General features: G+C 39.8%; 1 protein-coding gene across 1 annotated transcript in view; it reads right to left on the bottom strand.

Moving 5' to 3' along the window:
• Positions 1-15,346, bottom strand: part of SNX13 (sorting nexin 13) — a 66,614-nt gene extending 51,268 nt beyond the window's left edge. The window contains exon 1 of the mRNA XM_021386926.1: positions 15,090-15,346. Coding sequence (XP_021242601.1) covers positions 15,090-15,101 — 12 coding nt within the window. The 5' untranslated portion in view covers positions 15,102-15,346. The remainder of the gene's footprint in view (positions 1-15,089) is intronic.

Raw genomic sequence — 17,623 nt, forward strand, 5'->3', positions numbered from 1 at the left:
AGGTCCGGGCACCCCTGTCCTCTACTCCTGCTGGAACCCAAACACCTGACTCCTCACACTTGGCCCCGCAGACCCAGAAGAACTGTAATCGTGCTGCCGAGTCTGGAGACAGGGCAGAACAACAAGATAGAAAGGCTGGGCTCAGGAATCATCTAATTGCACATCTTGAGCTTCAGCAGAGAACTCTAAAGTCTTACAGCTGCAGCATCCAAAGGGGCATTTTGGATGCTGTACCACTGCAGCTGACCGCCCTTTGTAACTGCTTTCACACTGAAGTTCTGCAACATAATAATGTGGACTCTGAAGAAAATCGCACTTCCTCACAAATGGTTCTTTTACAGTGTATATCCAATTGCATTTGTCCACTAGCAATTTTTAAATGGCAGCAGCTGTTATGCCCCTAGCTAGACATTGATAACTAGTCTTTGCTCTTTGGGCACTTTTAACATTTATTTTTTCCTTTTTTTCTTTTTTAATATGATGTTTTGGTAAATGTATTCAATGTCATCTGTGGGGCTCACATTAAAAAATTGTCAAAGGCTGCATCTAGAGTAGATGTCAAGTTTAATTTTCTGCTAATTCTACACATCTGCGCTTTCACTTGACTTCAATTTTAAGCGTAAATGGAATGTGTTCACGTACAAACCTTTCTATAATTAAGGCAAGTGTCACTTTTGTCAAGTGATTAAAAACATTATTTTAGGATTCAAATTACCGCACCCTCACTAGCATGACAAGTAGGACTGGAAAGCAGTATCAACTGGAGTACCCATCTCGTATTTAACAAGTGCAAAATAAACCATTAATACCATAGTAGTTACAGCCTTACTATGTGCTAAATCTGCAACAATCAGTGAAAGATACGGCACAGGCAGTTTTGAAAAGAGTTCTGCATATCACTGAGTGTCTCTTAACTCCTTCCACCTTATCTTTTTGCCCTTTGCCCACCTCAGCCCAATTGGACAGATAGAGCAATAATCTACAATCCGTTCCTCTCTCAGACTCTAAAAAAAATAATCACAGTGAAATCTTTTTTCTGCTGTAGCACTTATAAGAAAACTCTTGGGAAAGTTTTAAAGAGAAGGATTTTTATACAGTCTGTTTTGCTGTTATTGTTCTGAGGTTAGTAAGTCTGTTTTACTTTCCCCAAAATAAGCCTAAAATATTAGAGGATATAAATATAAACAAATCACCTGGTAAATACAGAACATTACACCATGTTAAGTTTTCAGAAGTTAGGCCCACTAAGCTTTTTCTGCCTAAGTGCAGAATTCTTGCTGATCCTTCCTGGTTACACAGCCAGAAATTCCTCTTCTCTGCTAACCATGATCCCAATTGTCCCCTCTCCATCTCAGCTCAACACGTGATATTTATGTCAAAAGGTTTAACTGGTTAACAGTTGGATGAATCCAAGAGCAATCCTGCCTAACTCTATTTAGCTGAGATTTTCCTCCCGTTTCTCACACTGATTGAGACAGAAGAATTTTGGGGAATGCTTTCCTCCACTCCTCTCCATCACGCAAGCTGGTCTAATCCAAACACTTCAGAACAGATGATAACTTTTGGTTTACACCCTAAAACCACAATTACTGCACTGCCTCTTCACTTGATTCATGAAGTTAACTTTTAAAAGTGCAAACCTTTAAATGTAGATATATGCTAACACTTTCTTAAAGTACGCTGTACAGTCAAATTTAGTTACAGTCTGTAATTAAACAGTTTAAAAGCTATTCCGTACATGTTATTGCAATTTCAGTTTATCAGCAACAAAATCCATTGCCTTACTGCACAATTTAACTCTCAAAAATAGCAAAGTTATGTATTACGTTTTGATACAAGTGTGTTATGCAACGTAGCTGATGAAGAAAAATAAGTATTTTGATTAACTCTCAATCTTTCTATCAGAAGTGAAAGAATTTTCAACGGCAAACTTTCTTTTCAGGTGAAAAAACAGAGTCAAACAGCCTGAATTAAAAAGTCCAGTTCTTCTGTTTGGTTTTCTCATACCTGTTCTGTAAGCATGCCTGATGACAAAGTGAAATCGGGATGACAATTTAGTTATTTGAAACAAACTAACCTTCATTCTTTTAACATTTGTTCTCAACGCTAACAGGTATTTTATTAACATCAGAATTAACAACAAGGAACAGAAAGTCATATTTCACAACCAAATTTTGAAAGTGGAATAGATACTTATCTAACTAGGAAAAACAAGCGGCCAACTTCACAGACACAAACATTTTCTGATCACGTGCTTGCACTGAAGCCTCAGTTCTAAACTGCAATCTAATTAAAAGAACTGGGAATCATGCTCATGTTTAAAGGAAGCACTTCAGCCTGTTGGATACCAACAGGAAACAGAAGATGCTAGCCCACTTTCAGCTACCTCCTTAAATCTAATAATTCACACTCTCCAACTCATTTTTAACTTCCTTTAAAAAAAAAAAAGTCATGTGCGAATTCTTACTGACTTGTACCTAACTTAATTTAGCCAAGTGGATAGAAAACAAAAAGAAAGGTCAAAGACGACCAGACAAACAGAAGTCTTATTGCTTGACAGGATCATCTTAGGTGATCCAAAGTAAGAAAATAAAGTAATCCATCTAACCCAAGCTTGAATTCAAGCCAATGAGATAATCTAGACTGTTCTATGTTCAGCTTCTGGATAAACAGATTACGTCTATTTCACGTGTTGCTAGTGCAAAACTCCAGAGAAGGAAGAGTAGGAGAAGGCCCTGGACTCTTTATCAAGTAAAGAAAAGCACTGTCCCACATGGCTAAAAACAATTAAGTGACATGTCAAGAAACGATCTTACTGTATATTTCAGTTCTGATTACTGGTCAAGAAGCATTTACTTTTACTTTTTTCTTTCTTGTCTAAAATCAGAGCAAGGAGCTATTTGAAAGTTCCCTTCTCTTCACTGAAGAAATCTGATCCCACTAAATGAATTCCAAGAATCATAAACTTTGCTTTCAGTACAATTTCTACCACTTACAATTCCCAACATATATCTTGACAGAAGTTTGTTACATCAGTCTCACTCCAATAGCGTCAGAGCAAGTAGGCTGTCTCTTGATGTTCTAGCTAGCTGAAAGCTTGCATACAGAGCTCAGGGCTACAGAGGACTCAGTTACCCAATATATATTTTTTAATTAGTTTTCTTCATAACTTAGTACCCTTGCTTCTTAAAACTAAAGCTCACGATACACGTTAGTAGTAACTTCTGCTAAGCAATATGCACTTGCTTATTCAGATCTTTGTAGCCCCATCCAAACAGGAAGTGACAGAATTTGTCAGCCATGTTGAAGTATAAAATAAGCTCAATTCCATAACATCATGTTTTGGAACTACACACTGCTGCAGCAGCTATTGTGCTTTTTCTCCTTTGCTTTTTCCTATCTCCTGAAAACAGCATTGTATAAAAGTCAGGTGTGAAAAACAGCAGATAATACCTTGGAACTTTTATCCTGAAAGTAGAAAAATGTTTCTACCATCGGCTGACTTGCTTAGAAGGATCTATAAGCAATACCATTATAAGTAGCTTCCATGTTTTCATAATCTATCTGCAAATGAGTGTGATTTTACTTCGGAGTTTAAACTATTGTATTTATACTCTTCATATATGTAAGTACTGAATTTGTATACATAGAGGAACATACACTATTCAGTCCTTTCTGTTTACTGTAGAACAATACAGTTATTAGTACCCTGCGTATAGAATTAGTCACCAGAGTTTTTTTGTTTATCTGGTCATATTCTACATCTGTGCTATTCGCTGCATAGTTGTCAGAGTCCACTGAAATACATTCATTTACAACACTTATTTTGAGATGAAGCCGCTTTGGACATAGTGTAGTACTGTATGATTATTTTTTAAAATTATTTTAAATTACATAATACAATCTAATGTTCCAAAATAAGCAATACTCCTTATCTAGATGAGAAAGTTACTTTAAAATATTAAAATACTGTAAATTTATGTTACTAATTTATCTGAGACTGGGCTAAATATAATGAGATACTCTAATGGTCTTATTAGGTCAGGTTAAGGATGTGAAGGAACACAAGCAGAAGAAGATAATTCACATTATCTACCATAATTGCCAGAAGGACTCCTCCAGAAATAGATACACACAATGAGACCAAGAATTAATTTCTATATTGTCTCTGGTGGGCAGGGCTGCTACCTCTAACTTCCATCACTCGTGTCACATCTTTGTGGAATTTGTTTGCTTAAATGAAACCACATGGCTAAAAGATCCACCACCACCACCACCACCACACACACACACAAAAAATATTAAGAAAGATGTGAACCATAAACAATAACGTATGGCTCAGAGAAGAAAATCTTTGAGTTAGAGCTGTAATGCCAAATTGCACCTTGACTACAGGAAGTGTTGGAGTCAAAAATGCCAAAGCTCAACTGAAAGCCAACACAGATGATCTCTCAAATTATACTGGCAGCAAACAGGCACCTTCAAGAAGAACAGTCAGGACCAGGAAGGAAGATACAGGCCAGCCAGCCTCCTCTCAGTCTGGCTAGGCTGCAAGAAAGCAGCATGGATTTAGCAAGGACAGACTGTGCCTGACCAACCCCATTGCTTTCTATGATGAGGTTAGTGATGCTGTGGACAAGAGAGTGTCTCACATGCTGTGCACCTTCCCTCTTGGAGAGGCCTTTAACAGAATACCCCCATAGTCTTCTTATCACCAAGTCAATCAGCTGCAGGCTGGTAAGTGGATGACAAACTTGGTGCAAAAACTGACTAGATTTTGGGACACAAAGATGTCATCAGTGGTGCAAAGTCCAGCACCAGTAACTTGGCAGGCAAGAAGCAGCCAGGCGGGGACCTCAGAGCTCAATACGAGGACCAGCGCTGCTTAAAGTCTGTATTTATAACCTGGGTTGCAAGTTCTCATGCAATACCAAATTGAGGTGAGTGCACAACACACTGGAAGGCAAGGCTGCTGTTCAGAGGGACAGGCTAGAGAAACCAGCTGACAAAACTTCTGAACATTCAACACAAACTATTTCTCAAATATACTAAGTTCTCCAACTTTTTTTATGCTTTTTCACTAGGATGATAATTAGCTTAAGCTGTAATATTAAATGGATATAGAAGGAGGAACTTCAGCGTCCAGAAACAAAATAACAAATAGCTACAAATACAGTGCATTTTTAAGTAGCAGTTTAAATCCACTGACAGAGCAATAGAACCTTCCTCTAAAGATTTATTCTGTTGTACCACTATTCCCTTCTTAAGCTTAAACTTACCGCAGTTCTTCAAATGCCCTAAATTTTCTTGCCCATTTACAAAAAAGAAACGGATACAAACACTACAATTTACCAATAGTCTCTGAGATTACATCTGATCTCTTATAAGACCAGATTTCATATGAAGGACACTTACTGGATGAAGACAAAATAGCTGTGAAAACTGATGCTTTACAGAAGATATTACAAAGCCAGAGCAATCATCTAAAATTCCAGTTCCTTACAACTGTTTTTCTGAGCAGAATATAATTCAGTTGTATAAAGAGAAAAAATTAGACCCGTGTGTCCAAATCACTCAGCATTCTTCAACGTCAAAAGAAGACTGCAATTTCTTTAAGCAGCAATTGATGCCTAATTCTTTGCAGAATGGACAGTGCCTGGCCAAAGAGGAAAAAAAAAAAAAAAAGCATTTCTAGGGTAAGGCAAAAATGTCCCTGTTTAAGAGGGGACTAAAAAAGAGCCTCTGAGTATTATCGACTTTTTTCAGTGGGATTAATGTAATGGAAATGCTGATTTGAAATATTCCCAATCTTTCTTCCTGATATGTTTAACATCTTCTTTTCCAGTCCCTCCTTCAGTCCTTATGGCTTGTCTGCTTTGCCTTCTTAATTCCAAGTGGCACTTGATTCACCAATCCTGTTGGTAAACCATGGTCACTCCGATCATCTCTTTCCTGATATTCTGTGTACTTTTCACTTTTTCCTGAATGCTGTTATTGGCAAAACCATTTTGCCTGCTACATTCAAAATGTTCAAGTTTTACAGGGTTTATCCAAACGATGTGCTATGATTTGCTATGCTAGCAGGCTGCAATGAATAGCTCAGGAACAAATGTATGGGTAAGCAGAGAGAAGCCTCCTACGATTTCTTCCAATTTCTTTTGCTCCATACCCTCTGTCCACTTGGTGCCTGTATCTGCAGACAGCCTGTTGAGCACCCCAATGAATATTTTAGCCTCAACCTCATTCTCCTTTCTCACACACAATGTGGGTCCAGAGTCACTGTGCCAGCTACATCCCGGATGGCTCCCTGATGCACATACGGCAGTACTGAAGAGGACAGCAAATAACAATATCTGCAAATAACACGTACGGAGGGATAATTCTGTGAACTTGCTGGAACATTTCATTCTCAAATAAGCATCAGGGCATGGAATATTTCCAGCAGATGAAAGGAAGTCATTGGAGTATAGAGCTCTCAGTGCAAGTTTACAGAACACACCTAAAAACCTCAGCCACTGTCACTTACTCAACATCAAGAACAACAAGAAAATATTAAGCAAAGTGGATCTAGCTAGTAACTATTTTAGATGTACAGAAGCACAGAAGGAACAGGGACGATCCCCATTTACAAAAAGACAGGAATTATTTAAGGATTTAGCTCTAGTTTAAATCTCAATAGAAGTAAATGCTGGGCACTTCCCTCCCACTGGATCATGCAGCCATTGACAGGGGAACATCTGTGTTCCCGCCTCATCCTTCTCCAGAAGGCCTCACTCCTCTTGGGGCTGCTGCTCAGCTGCCAGACCCCATACAAGGAGCAGCGTCACGCCAGCTGAACAGGGGGGAGTGGGACAGTCCCTTGAGCAGCAGCCTAAACCAAATCCAGTCAGCTCTAATGGGAAATGACACTCAATATCTTTCATTTCTTTAGGCATGAGGCACATCTAGAGAAAAATATATAGCCTACTCAGTGACATCTGCAGGAAAACGAAGATAAATACATAAGGAAGAAAAATGAAGAGGAAGAAACACATGTCAGTGACAAGTAATAAACAGATGAAGTGCCACACAGCAAGGTGGAAGCCTTCATGTTAGAAAAATCAACTCACATTGTTCCATACAACAGCAGTGTCATTACTTTGATTCCTGGAAAACATAGTTAAGGGTAAATCTCTAAAAGACAGAAGAAAAATTACAAAGAGTGAAAGCCAATGTTAACATATTGAGATTATTAAAGCAAAGCAATTTCAAATAGAAAACAAAAGAAAAGAGAGCATCCCTAAAATAAAGCAAAATTAAAAGAAACAGAGACAGGCCAGAGCAAACCAAAACTAATTGGAGAAATCAATAAAGGAAAACACCAAGTAAAGTAAAAGGAGCACTTAGGGACATTTATTTAAACAAAGTTTGCCTTTGGTCTCTATTTCTAACTCATAACCCTCTCAAGAATAATTCTTTTAGAAGCTGTAGTAGGACAACAGCCAACTGAAGACACAAGAGCAATGCTATCCAAAGTCCAAACTTTAAAATAGCGTGAAAGAATACACACAACTTCTGAAATAATTTTTATTTACACAAGTGAAATTAATGCAAGCATGAAACACAGAAAAGGTAATGCAGCGTATACCACCACAAAGCAGGGCACTACTACTCAATACTTGTACACTCACAGCAAAAGTAAACTATATTTAACACAACTACTGAGTATTCAGCTTAGAAAAAATGAATCTTGATTGTGAAAGGGAAATCTATGACAGAAGTGAAAATTTAAAATAAAGCCTTATTCTTCCAGCAGCCTAGCATTGTAGGGAGATACCTTCTCATCAAAACAATAAAAGTCACATTCACACACACATCCAAAAATGTTTATTTTCCCCAATAATCTTAAAATCAAAGATAAGCAATAAATGAATCATAACAGATAAGTATTTGGTTGATCTGCATGTCAGATTAAGATTGTAATTGAGGTGTTGAATCACAAGATAGAATATTACCATATTCGAAGTCTACATTTTACAGAAGAGGAGGAAATTTCATTTTAACTGATCAGACATACAAATTGGAATATACAAAACACTACAAAGAGCGTATTTCTTCAAATTATGTTAAGAGGTTAGCTACCTCAAACAGATTTCAGTATTAAAAACTAAACTATGTACCGGTGGCAAGCATCCCAACATACAATGGAAAAAATGTTCAGCATAGTATTTGGGAAGAAACTGCACATCAAAATGCAGGTGCAGTTTCTGGTGGATAAGAGATATGTATCTGCCTGAAGAACTATTTCAGTAATACTGATCATAATATTCTCAAGACATCACAAAAATCATTACATAACATCTTTTTCTGAAGCATATGTGATGTTATACTACAGCATTTAGCAAAACCCTGAAAACAAACAAGGTTAGGGGTTATTTTAATAGAATGGAATGAACAGTTTAAGCAAAGAGGTGTCAGCCTCTCCAAGAAGAAAGGATCCAGCACTAACCACAGACGTTGCTTCTCAGCCTGCAGCTGCAGTTCTTAGAATAGCAGCGAGCAAGGTTTCATCACACCCTGAAGTCAAACAGTTCCAAGATCATTTTTATGATCAGCAGAACTTTATAACAATCATTCTTCCAACAGTTATACAAGATGGATACTTACTTCTTTAGGCTCACATGCCACCAGATTTTTAACTCATCCTCATGGTCTAGAATGTCAGATTCTAACTATAGAATGACCAGGAACATCAGGCACATTCTTTCTAAGCTTTCAGCACTGATTAAGAGCTGTGACAGAAAGTATCCCAAATCTGAAGCACTGTTTCATCATCAGCTAGCTGGAAAAAGAAATCCACGGTCAACTTCTAGATTATTTTCTACTTTACCCGTCTGACAGTGTCAACAGGAAGAGTGGAAGTGTAGAACATCCTACAAGATATGTAGCAATGCATACTTCCTGCTTGAGTCCAGAAGCTGATATTGCTAGGGACAGCCTAAAACACAGCCTCAGAAGGCACCAACACAAGCGCTGAGTAGAGTTATTTCTTAGGATTGCAAAAATATATGGAAAATAGAAATAAGTGATCTTAAAATGGCAATATTTATGAAATGATAGCACTGTGACATAAACAGATTCAGATAAAACAGAATCCAGATCATCCCGTTCCTCCCAGAAACAGGGGATTAAAGCAAGAAAGGCAGAGGAATAGGCATCAAGATAAATCACACTGTATTAAGAGTACAACTGCATTTAATCACCTCATTCTCTACAAAGCCAGAGATCCCAAATTCATGAACATTCTTAGCAAGAAAATGCATTTAGTTCATCTTCTGACCCAAAGCTCTATCAGCAATACTGAACTAAACACTTTTGACATCAACAAGACCAACAACGGGTACCTGCCAACTTTTACTAGGCTGCACTACTCCTCATTTGAATAAACATGGTATTTCTCCCATCTGTGAAACAAAATCAGTTTTTGATACTTAATAGCTCCAAACACCAAAAATGCTTCCAGTCATGTCAAGCTGCAGCATGTGTACCATCCATGCTATTTGATGCAAGGTGGGACTTCAATGGGAAGTCAGCAAGCAGAGGAGGGTTTCTCTTCTGCTAGCACCTGGTCTCCTGACTACCTGATGACGTTCAAATTGGTCTTAACAAATCTCACGCTCACTGTGTGAGAAAATGCACAGAACTGCAAGACACAGAATGCTTAAGTGGCACTGATAAAATGGCTTTGAACTAAAATATTACTCAGATAACCACTGAAGTCAAATTCCATATTCTGTTGTAGGAAGTCCCCGCATTTTCAGAAAATCCCCCTTGAACAAAATCAGTCAAAAAAATTCATGAGGCATTTAAAATGTTTATAGTATGCCCGCTAATTACATTCACAGATGAAGTTGTTCCAAAGCATTTTCCCTGCAACACACCCCCTTCAACAAACCAAGTAACACCGAAGTCTTTAGGAATCTACCTCCTTTCTCCGAGGATTTTACAGCTATTTCTGCTTTTGAACAAGAATAAAATGCTTGACAGATATTTCCAAACTCCAAGAGGATAGAAACTGACATATATCCAAAATAAATGACAGTAATAATGGAAGGCCCCTAGCTGAACATACCCACCACCCACACTCACTCACATCAGAAGTAAATGCATATAAATGCTCATAAATATAATCATAATTACACAGTCATCGTTTTAAGGTGAAACTATGGAACTTATGTAAACAAGGTTAGAGCGTTCCTGTCAAAGCATTCCAATATGTTTACATAATGAAATAATGGCTCGTTTCTCCAATTCAGAAATCAAAGATTATTTATGGAATAATAATTTTAAAAAGAGAACAAGCAATTAAGTCCAAGATTATGATGTCTTGTGCTTCCTGAAGTTTCTCTCTCATGTAACTGGAAGTGCCAATTACAATTGATTTTTCTATTATTTCAGCCTTGATGCTTTCAGCCAAGTGACAGAGAAAAGTGTTAATGGGACTTTGAAATATTAATTCTCAAGTGTTACCAATAACTTGCATACAACACGAGTGGTTTCTCATTTCTAATAATAGCTGTTCTCCTAACATTAGTTCAAATGAGAACATGCTTTGTCATCTTTGTAAGGGTAGAGATAAGGGGACAAACACATTTAAACCAGAGTTTATTCCCTGAGAGCACTACCAACTTTTAAGCTCTTCCAGCTATCTAACCAGACAAGCTGTTACTATTTTTACTGAACTAAGAAAATTTACACTTTTCCTTTACCACACTGTTTTGGGGAATTGGACAGACTGATATTTTAGAACTGCTGCACAACTCTGCATACAACCTAAGCAGTTTATGGCCAACTAAATAAGAAGAGTCCTGAGAATTTAAACATTATCTTCTAATAGTTAACAAAACATTTAAAAACAAATATTAGGAACACATAATACTCATTCTTTTTATAATGTTAGCTTTCCTAGCTTTACCATTCCTGAACTAATTTCAACTGAGTCTCCTCAGAATTCAGAGTTATCAAAATAGCAGTGATAATAACAATTAGGGACCCAAAGCAGAGCACTGACAGGGAAGATTTCATTTACAGAATAAAAAGAAGAAAGACAGGATTTTTTGCCTCCCAAAGGCTTGCAACTGACTCTCCAGATAGATCTTGTATTGCAAACCACAGGCACCCAACAAAAGTTTCACAGAAGAACAGAAAACTAATTAAATTCTGCATCCTGGCTAACTGTCCACGCACTTCAAGTTGTCTCTACTAGCAAATCATAGACCAGTTACACAAAGCATTACAGCAGTGTTCCATAGCTATTTATCAAAGAACAACAACAAAACAACAATGTTACAGTAAACTGTGTCCTACCTCTTTCAGGGCCGCAGGAACATATACATTACAATGTGCTACTGTTTCAAGAAGGCTAATTCATTATTATTCTAAAGCAAGTTAAAACAAGATGCTGGGTCAATCTTCATTGTTAAAAGTCAGGGTAATTTGCTTGGTTTTCCTTGAAAACATCTCTCAGAGGTTAGCAGCTATCAAAGTTTAACAAAAATAAGTTCGCTATACAACTTTTACTTATAAAATACATTTTAACTGGAAGGAAATGTACTACTTGTTGCTAGTCAGTTATTCTTACTGGCTACAGTAACAAGAAATACCACCATCTCAGAGATCATTTGGAATGTATCATTTTCAGTTGTAGACAAGAAAAACACTAAGTTTTCCTACTCTGTCAAATTTCAGAAGCTTCTCAACTGTCACTAGATGGTGACTACAATACAGTTCTCTCTTGCTAAGAATTAAACTAACTGCTGACAAACTCAGAAGGATGTAACTGTGAGTTTAATAAGTTGGAGAAGGAAGATACTCCTTGTTTTTTTTCTAAAGCTTATACTTCCAGAGGCAATACTGACTGCAAACTTGGTTGCAAGTTGTCAATTTTAATTTTTAATACTTATCGTAAACTAAGTATCACTGAAATCCAATTCAATGTTTGCTCCCATTTGAATTGAAGATAACATTAACCAGATTGAGTCAGAGCTGTTAACCATCAGCTGCCATGCTGCGGTGAGGGCAGTAGAGTCATCACTGCACAAAAGTCAAGATTGGTGAAGACAGCTGTGAAGACACAAAAGGCAGACAAGGGCAACTTGTGTCCACCACGGCTTCATAGGAGAAGAAAACCAGCACCAAGTGCTGAAACTGTAAGTCATGTCAGAACAAGGTACACCAAGTCTTAAAAAGCGAAGAAGACATCTGATGAACAAGCAAAAGGAAACAAGTGAAAAGTCACAAGGGTCAACAATCCAGTCGATTGGAGAAGCAGCCACTGCAGAAGCACTCTAAATGCTACTGAAAGAACATATTCAACACGAACGCAGAAGTGAGTTCCAGCAGCCAAGATGAAAAACTAGGGAGTGGTCTACAGGTAGGTAAATAAATATATTTGTCTAGCACCCAACAGTGTGATTTCTGATGCAACTAAAATAGGATGTGCCTTAAGGGGGAAAAAAAAATAAAAACAAAAATAAAAAACAAAACCCAGTACTTTTTCTGGACAGGAACTGGGATTTTCCCCTGAAATTACTGTTTACATCCCAACTGTATCAGAACTGGACTGAATCTGCTGGAGTCTGCATATATGGAAACAGTCCAAGGATGTAGGAAACTGATTCTGAGAAACTACATTACATTTTTACTGTGTGATAATAGCACATGTAGAACCAGATTCTGCCTCTTCTTCAGGCTCAACAATGCAGAGTTAATATTTTTCCTAAATATTTAATTTATAAAACTAGCAGTTATTGCAGGATTTTTTTCCAAGTTTCTAGTGACTCAAAAAAAGAAATGATACCGGTCATTTTAGGCAGCAGCAAAGTATACAAGTCCAAAAATATCCAACAAATGAGGTTTTCTGATCTCATTTCACCGTGCATTGCTTTTAAATAACTAGACACTTTGAGAGAGAAAAAATAAAAATAAAAAAGACTTACTGGCTGTTCACTGCTCCTCCTCCCTAAAGTTAGCTGCACAGTCTTTGTATTTTAGGAGGTATTGCATTCAGAAATCCAGGCAAATTTAGCCAGACTCAAGTCACACACAGTTCTCACAACTGTCCTACCTGTCAGCTTACCATATACTCCACCTAATTTTTCACTGAAAAAGTGAATAAAAAAGAAAGAGAGATTTAAGAGCTCATAGAATACTGTATATGCATCAGTAGGCTTGAAGCAATCTGCACCTTCCTGCAAAGTGCGAAACAGTTTGCAGGCATGTACACAGTTTTCACAAGATTATTTTGCTTCCAAGTCACAATTGGAACAGCCAAAAAAAGCACACAGAGAAGGACTCCTTCCAGTTCATATGTCAGAAGGTTTCTCTTGTTCGTTTTTGAATTGCCAGCATCAGTGTTGCCATTACACAGCTGTCTGGTTGTTTAAAGAACTCCTCCTCACAACTGCTGTTCTGGCCAACCAAAGCCTGCCTGCAACTTTGCTGGACACCCTATAATTTTAAAAGATTGTCTTCTCGGCAGATACCAAGTCTGGAATGCTTCATCCCAAAGCATCACATTTACAAATAGTTTATATATGGAAGCTAGAAAGACACCAGAATCCAGTCCTCCAGATAGAAACCAAGGCTATTTACCATCGGTTATTATACACATAAGCTCAAGGTTTTATCTTCAAAAGCCAATGGATGAAATATCATCCACACTGCTATACCAGTGACATTTGACAAGAATTACCAAGACAATAAAGTATCTTGGAATAGGCACACACAGCCACCACCAAACAGAACGAACAGTCAAATGAGGCAATGACCCAGAAAGTTCTATGCTACCCTTAAAATAATCTAAATTAGCACTGCTAACACATGACTCCTATCAACACTTCAAGTAGACCGTTAACGCTGACCACTCAACAAACATCCTGCATGCAAAAATAAGTCCTGTATTTTTACATGTTTAACTCAGTTGGCAAATTTTATCCTCCTGGGGGAATCTCAGAGCTCAGCACACTGCAGAATAACTTGTCTACTGCTCTGAAACTTTGATGCAAATTAAAGGCGTCAGTATACCTTTCTAGTTATCACTGAGGAAAGCAAAGCTGATGTCTCAGGTGTCAGAATGCAAGTCTTCATCCTTTAAGACTCTTAGGGCTTAAGAGAATTCAACTTTGGACAAATAACCTTCACCGCTGGATAAAATGATAAACTGCAAAACACATAATGCAGGTAACGTAATCACTATGTTTGAGAAGTGTCTGTATGCCAGGCACCTTGCTGACGGATTAAAAATAGAAAATCAATCAGTCTGTGTAGACAAAACTAAGTACAGGGGAAAGTCCCATCTACCGCAGCTGACACTCCACACAAGCTTCCCCCCCAGACCACCTTCTGACACAGTCAGCCTCTCTCAGTCCACACGGACCCTCAGACACACATTTGACTCATACCCTTGGGTCTGTCCCGCTGCTTTAGGACTGATACTCTTCAAGGAAAGGCAGCTCACTTCTACCAATGCCTACACCCAGCAGAGGCAAAACTGCTTGGCTTAAACCCTTTAAGAGGAAAGAAAACACTACGCAAAGCCACCGATGAAGGGGAGGTCAGAAGGGCTTCACAGCGCTTTGCCCCATGCTCTCCTGGCCGGCAACTGAAGCAGGAGCCGGCAGCCGGGTACACCCTCCATTGCGAGGCCTAGGCAGGCTTCCTGCCCAGGTATCTCGCAGAACCGCCGCCCACCGCGGAGGAGCGGCCCCGCGGCCTCGTACCGGGAGGGCCCGCCCCGGCCCGGTCTCTCGCTGCCGCCACGGGGAGGGGGCACGGAGAGCCGGGAGCGCCGCGGGAGCGCTCCCCTCCCGCCCTACCCTGCCGGCTCCGGGCGGAGGAAGGGCACAGGCTGAGGAGGAGCAGGGTGATAAGAGGGGCCCGGCGCTGCCCTGTGCTAGGCTGTGGGGCGGGCTGCCTGCTACCGAGACTCGAAGGCCCCGGCTGAGGGCAGACCCTCCTCCCGCGGGGCCCCGGCGCAAGTCCTCTCGCTCGGCCGGGGGGAGCGCCGCTCCCAGCCTTCCACACCCCGCCGGCCTCAGCAGGGCTCTTACCTCTGCTAACATTATTACCCCGCTGCGGCGTCTCCGCGACTCTAGCCCCGCAGCATGGTGAAGCCCGGCGGCCGCGCGGAAAGCTCCCCCTACTCAGCAGGCAGGGGAAGCGAGGCGAGCTCCGCCGGCCCCCGGCCGCCTCCCTCAGCGGCCGCCTGCCGCCCCCAGCCCCGCAGCCGCCCTGGCAGCTCGGTCCGGAGAGGCCGCCATCTTGGCAAAGCTACGTGCGCCGCCGCCGCCGCTCCCCGCCCGCCCATTGGGGCCGCGGACGGCGGGGCCGCCCCTACCGGGGCCGGATCCCTCCTCTCCCCGCCCTGGCGCGGCCCGGCCTGGCCACTCGCTACAACTGGTACTGTGCTGACTACCTGGGCCGGGGCGGTCATGACCGCCTTCGGACCTCTGCCAAGGCCCGTCTCTGGTGAATCCGGGCCGGGAGGGTTCAGGTGCCAGAGCCAGGCCTTGGCTGCAGCCTGAACTACAATACATCCCGAAGGGTGAAGTTGAGGGCCGCAGAACTTGCGGCGTTGTTTTCAAAGGCAGCTTTTTGCCTCATCTCTGCCGAGACACGGTGGTTTTTTTTCCCTCTGAGTTCTATACAGCAGTTTTATGAATGCTCATTTAAATGTTTTCTTACATTTCTGACTGAGCAGCATGTCTCATACACCAGTAAGGTGTACGGCACTGTACATCTTTTCCCACTCAAGCTGTTTAGAAAGAGACATCTGTACGTTTGTTACCTATGTTCTTGTTAAGAAGTGACACAAATTGTGGAACACACCTCAGAAGCTGAGCCTGTATGGCACTGTCTCATCTCTCTTTTGTGCCAGCACTCTCCAGAAGCTCAGTGTTTGAATGCATTTGAAGGTTCCTGTATGAAATTTGTTTCTTCTCCATTAAACATTGTTCTGTTGGTCTTCTTGTTTGCTCAACTAGGCTTCGGAGTAAGGTTAGGTACCTTACTTTGATAGGAGTAGAATCAAGATAGGATTTTTTCCTGCATTGCCAATACCAGAAAACATGCACAAAAGCAAAAATAATGATTAACAGTGAAGATGAAATAAATGCAACAATACTACTATAATGTGGAAAAAAAAAAACCACAACAACTTTATATTCTCGCCAAGCTGCTCTTTTGTTTCTTGCAGAGCTGCAAAGGGAGGGAGGTAGGCTGCTATTGTGGCTGCAGGGCTTTGTAGAAGTTCTCTAATTTCCCTGGGGATTTTTAAATACTTGGCAGTTCAAGGTTGCCCACTTCTTACTTTTATTCAAAAGTTTCAGTTTTACTCATGCGACTGTTTTTCCCTCGTCGGAGACCCAGCTGTTAGTCATGTGAACTGCACTTTCCAAAAAAAGTAGACTCTTGACATACATAATGGTTTGTTTGCCTTTTCTAAAAAAAAAAAAAAAAAAAAAAAAATCATTTTTTTAAGTATCTTGTAAGAGACATATTTTTGAAATAGTTCTGCATGTTTGAATGTTTGTTATTAGCATTACTATTTTCTTCAAGTGTATTGCTGAGAGAAAATCCAAATTTCACAGCAGACGTCTATTTTAACAATAACAGAACCATACAGTGGCCTTGCATATTGTATTTCACCATCTTGATAAATTAAAAGTTGTTTGGAAACATTGATCAATGAGAACTGTGAAATACCTACTGTATCGCTTTGGGCCCCTAACATTTATTTATATAAAGAAATAAGGCACACTGTGGATGCTTGTTTGGAAAACACATGCATTTGCAACTATGGTTCTCTGTGCATGGCTTTCATCACACTGTAATTCAGCCAAAAGGCACTGTGTGCTCAGGTCGGTGGTAGAGGAAACCCTGAAGGAGCTCATAATATAGCCCAGTAAAACAGCAGTTGTGTAATTATGCAAAAATGCATACCTAGGCATGAGTAGAATCAAAATATTTAGAACATCTACCATTTGCCATGTCACTTAGTCTTAAATGCATTCTCTGAGCAAGGAACAATGATAACATAAATTACTCAGCTTAGAATATGAAAGAAGCAAGCAGGATGTGGAATTCTCATGATTTTCATGAATATAAATTAATGATAACTTTTCTGTAGTTGAACTAAGATGATGGTATAGCTAAAGAGAGCGTCCCGTGGCATGGAATTTCTTTACCTTGTGCTTTCAAGCACATCACGTGAGGTATTCAAAAGGAGCATAATCCCCTTTTAAAACTTACTGCAAAACTGGGTATATCCCAAGTGTGATAGATGCAAGAAGAAGGTAATCTTTTACAAACCTCACAAAAATGTTGCTGTTACAGCAAACTAATTAGGGAAGCACCTTCCATTCTTATGTTGCTGGAATAAACCTTCTAACAGTGGCACTGAAAACTGTTGCCTGTTTTCACAGTTGTTGACACAGCCTGAGTACTGTCGCAAAATAGTTATTAATGGTATAATTCATTATTTTAATTTTAGGTGAATTCAAATTAATTTGAAAAGTGAAAGGTAGTGTAAATGTAACAGCAGGAATTAAGCTGTTAAAAGGACAGAACCACACAAGGTAGACTC

Source organism: Numida meleagris, chromosome 2, assembly GCF_002078875.1.
Source record: "Numida meleagris isolate 19003 breed g44 Domestic line chromosome 2, NumMel1.0, whole genome shotgun sequence".
NCBI lineage: Eukaryota > Metazoa > Chordata > Aves > Galliformes > Numididae > Numida > Numida meleagris.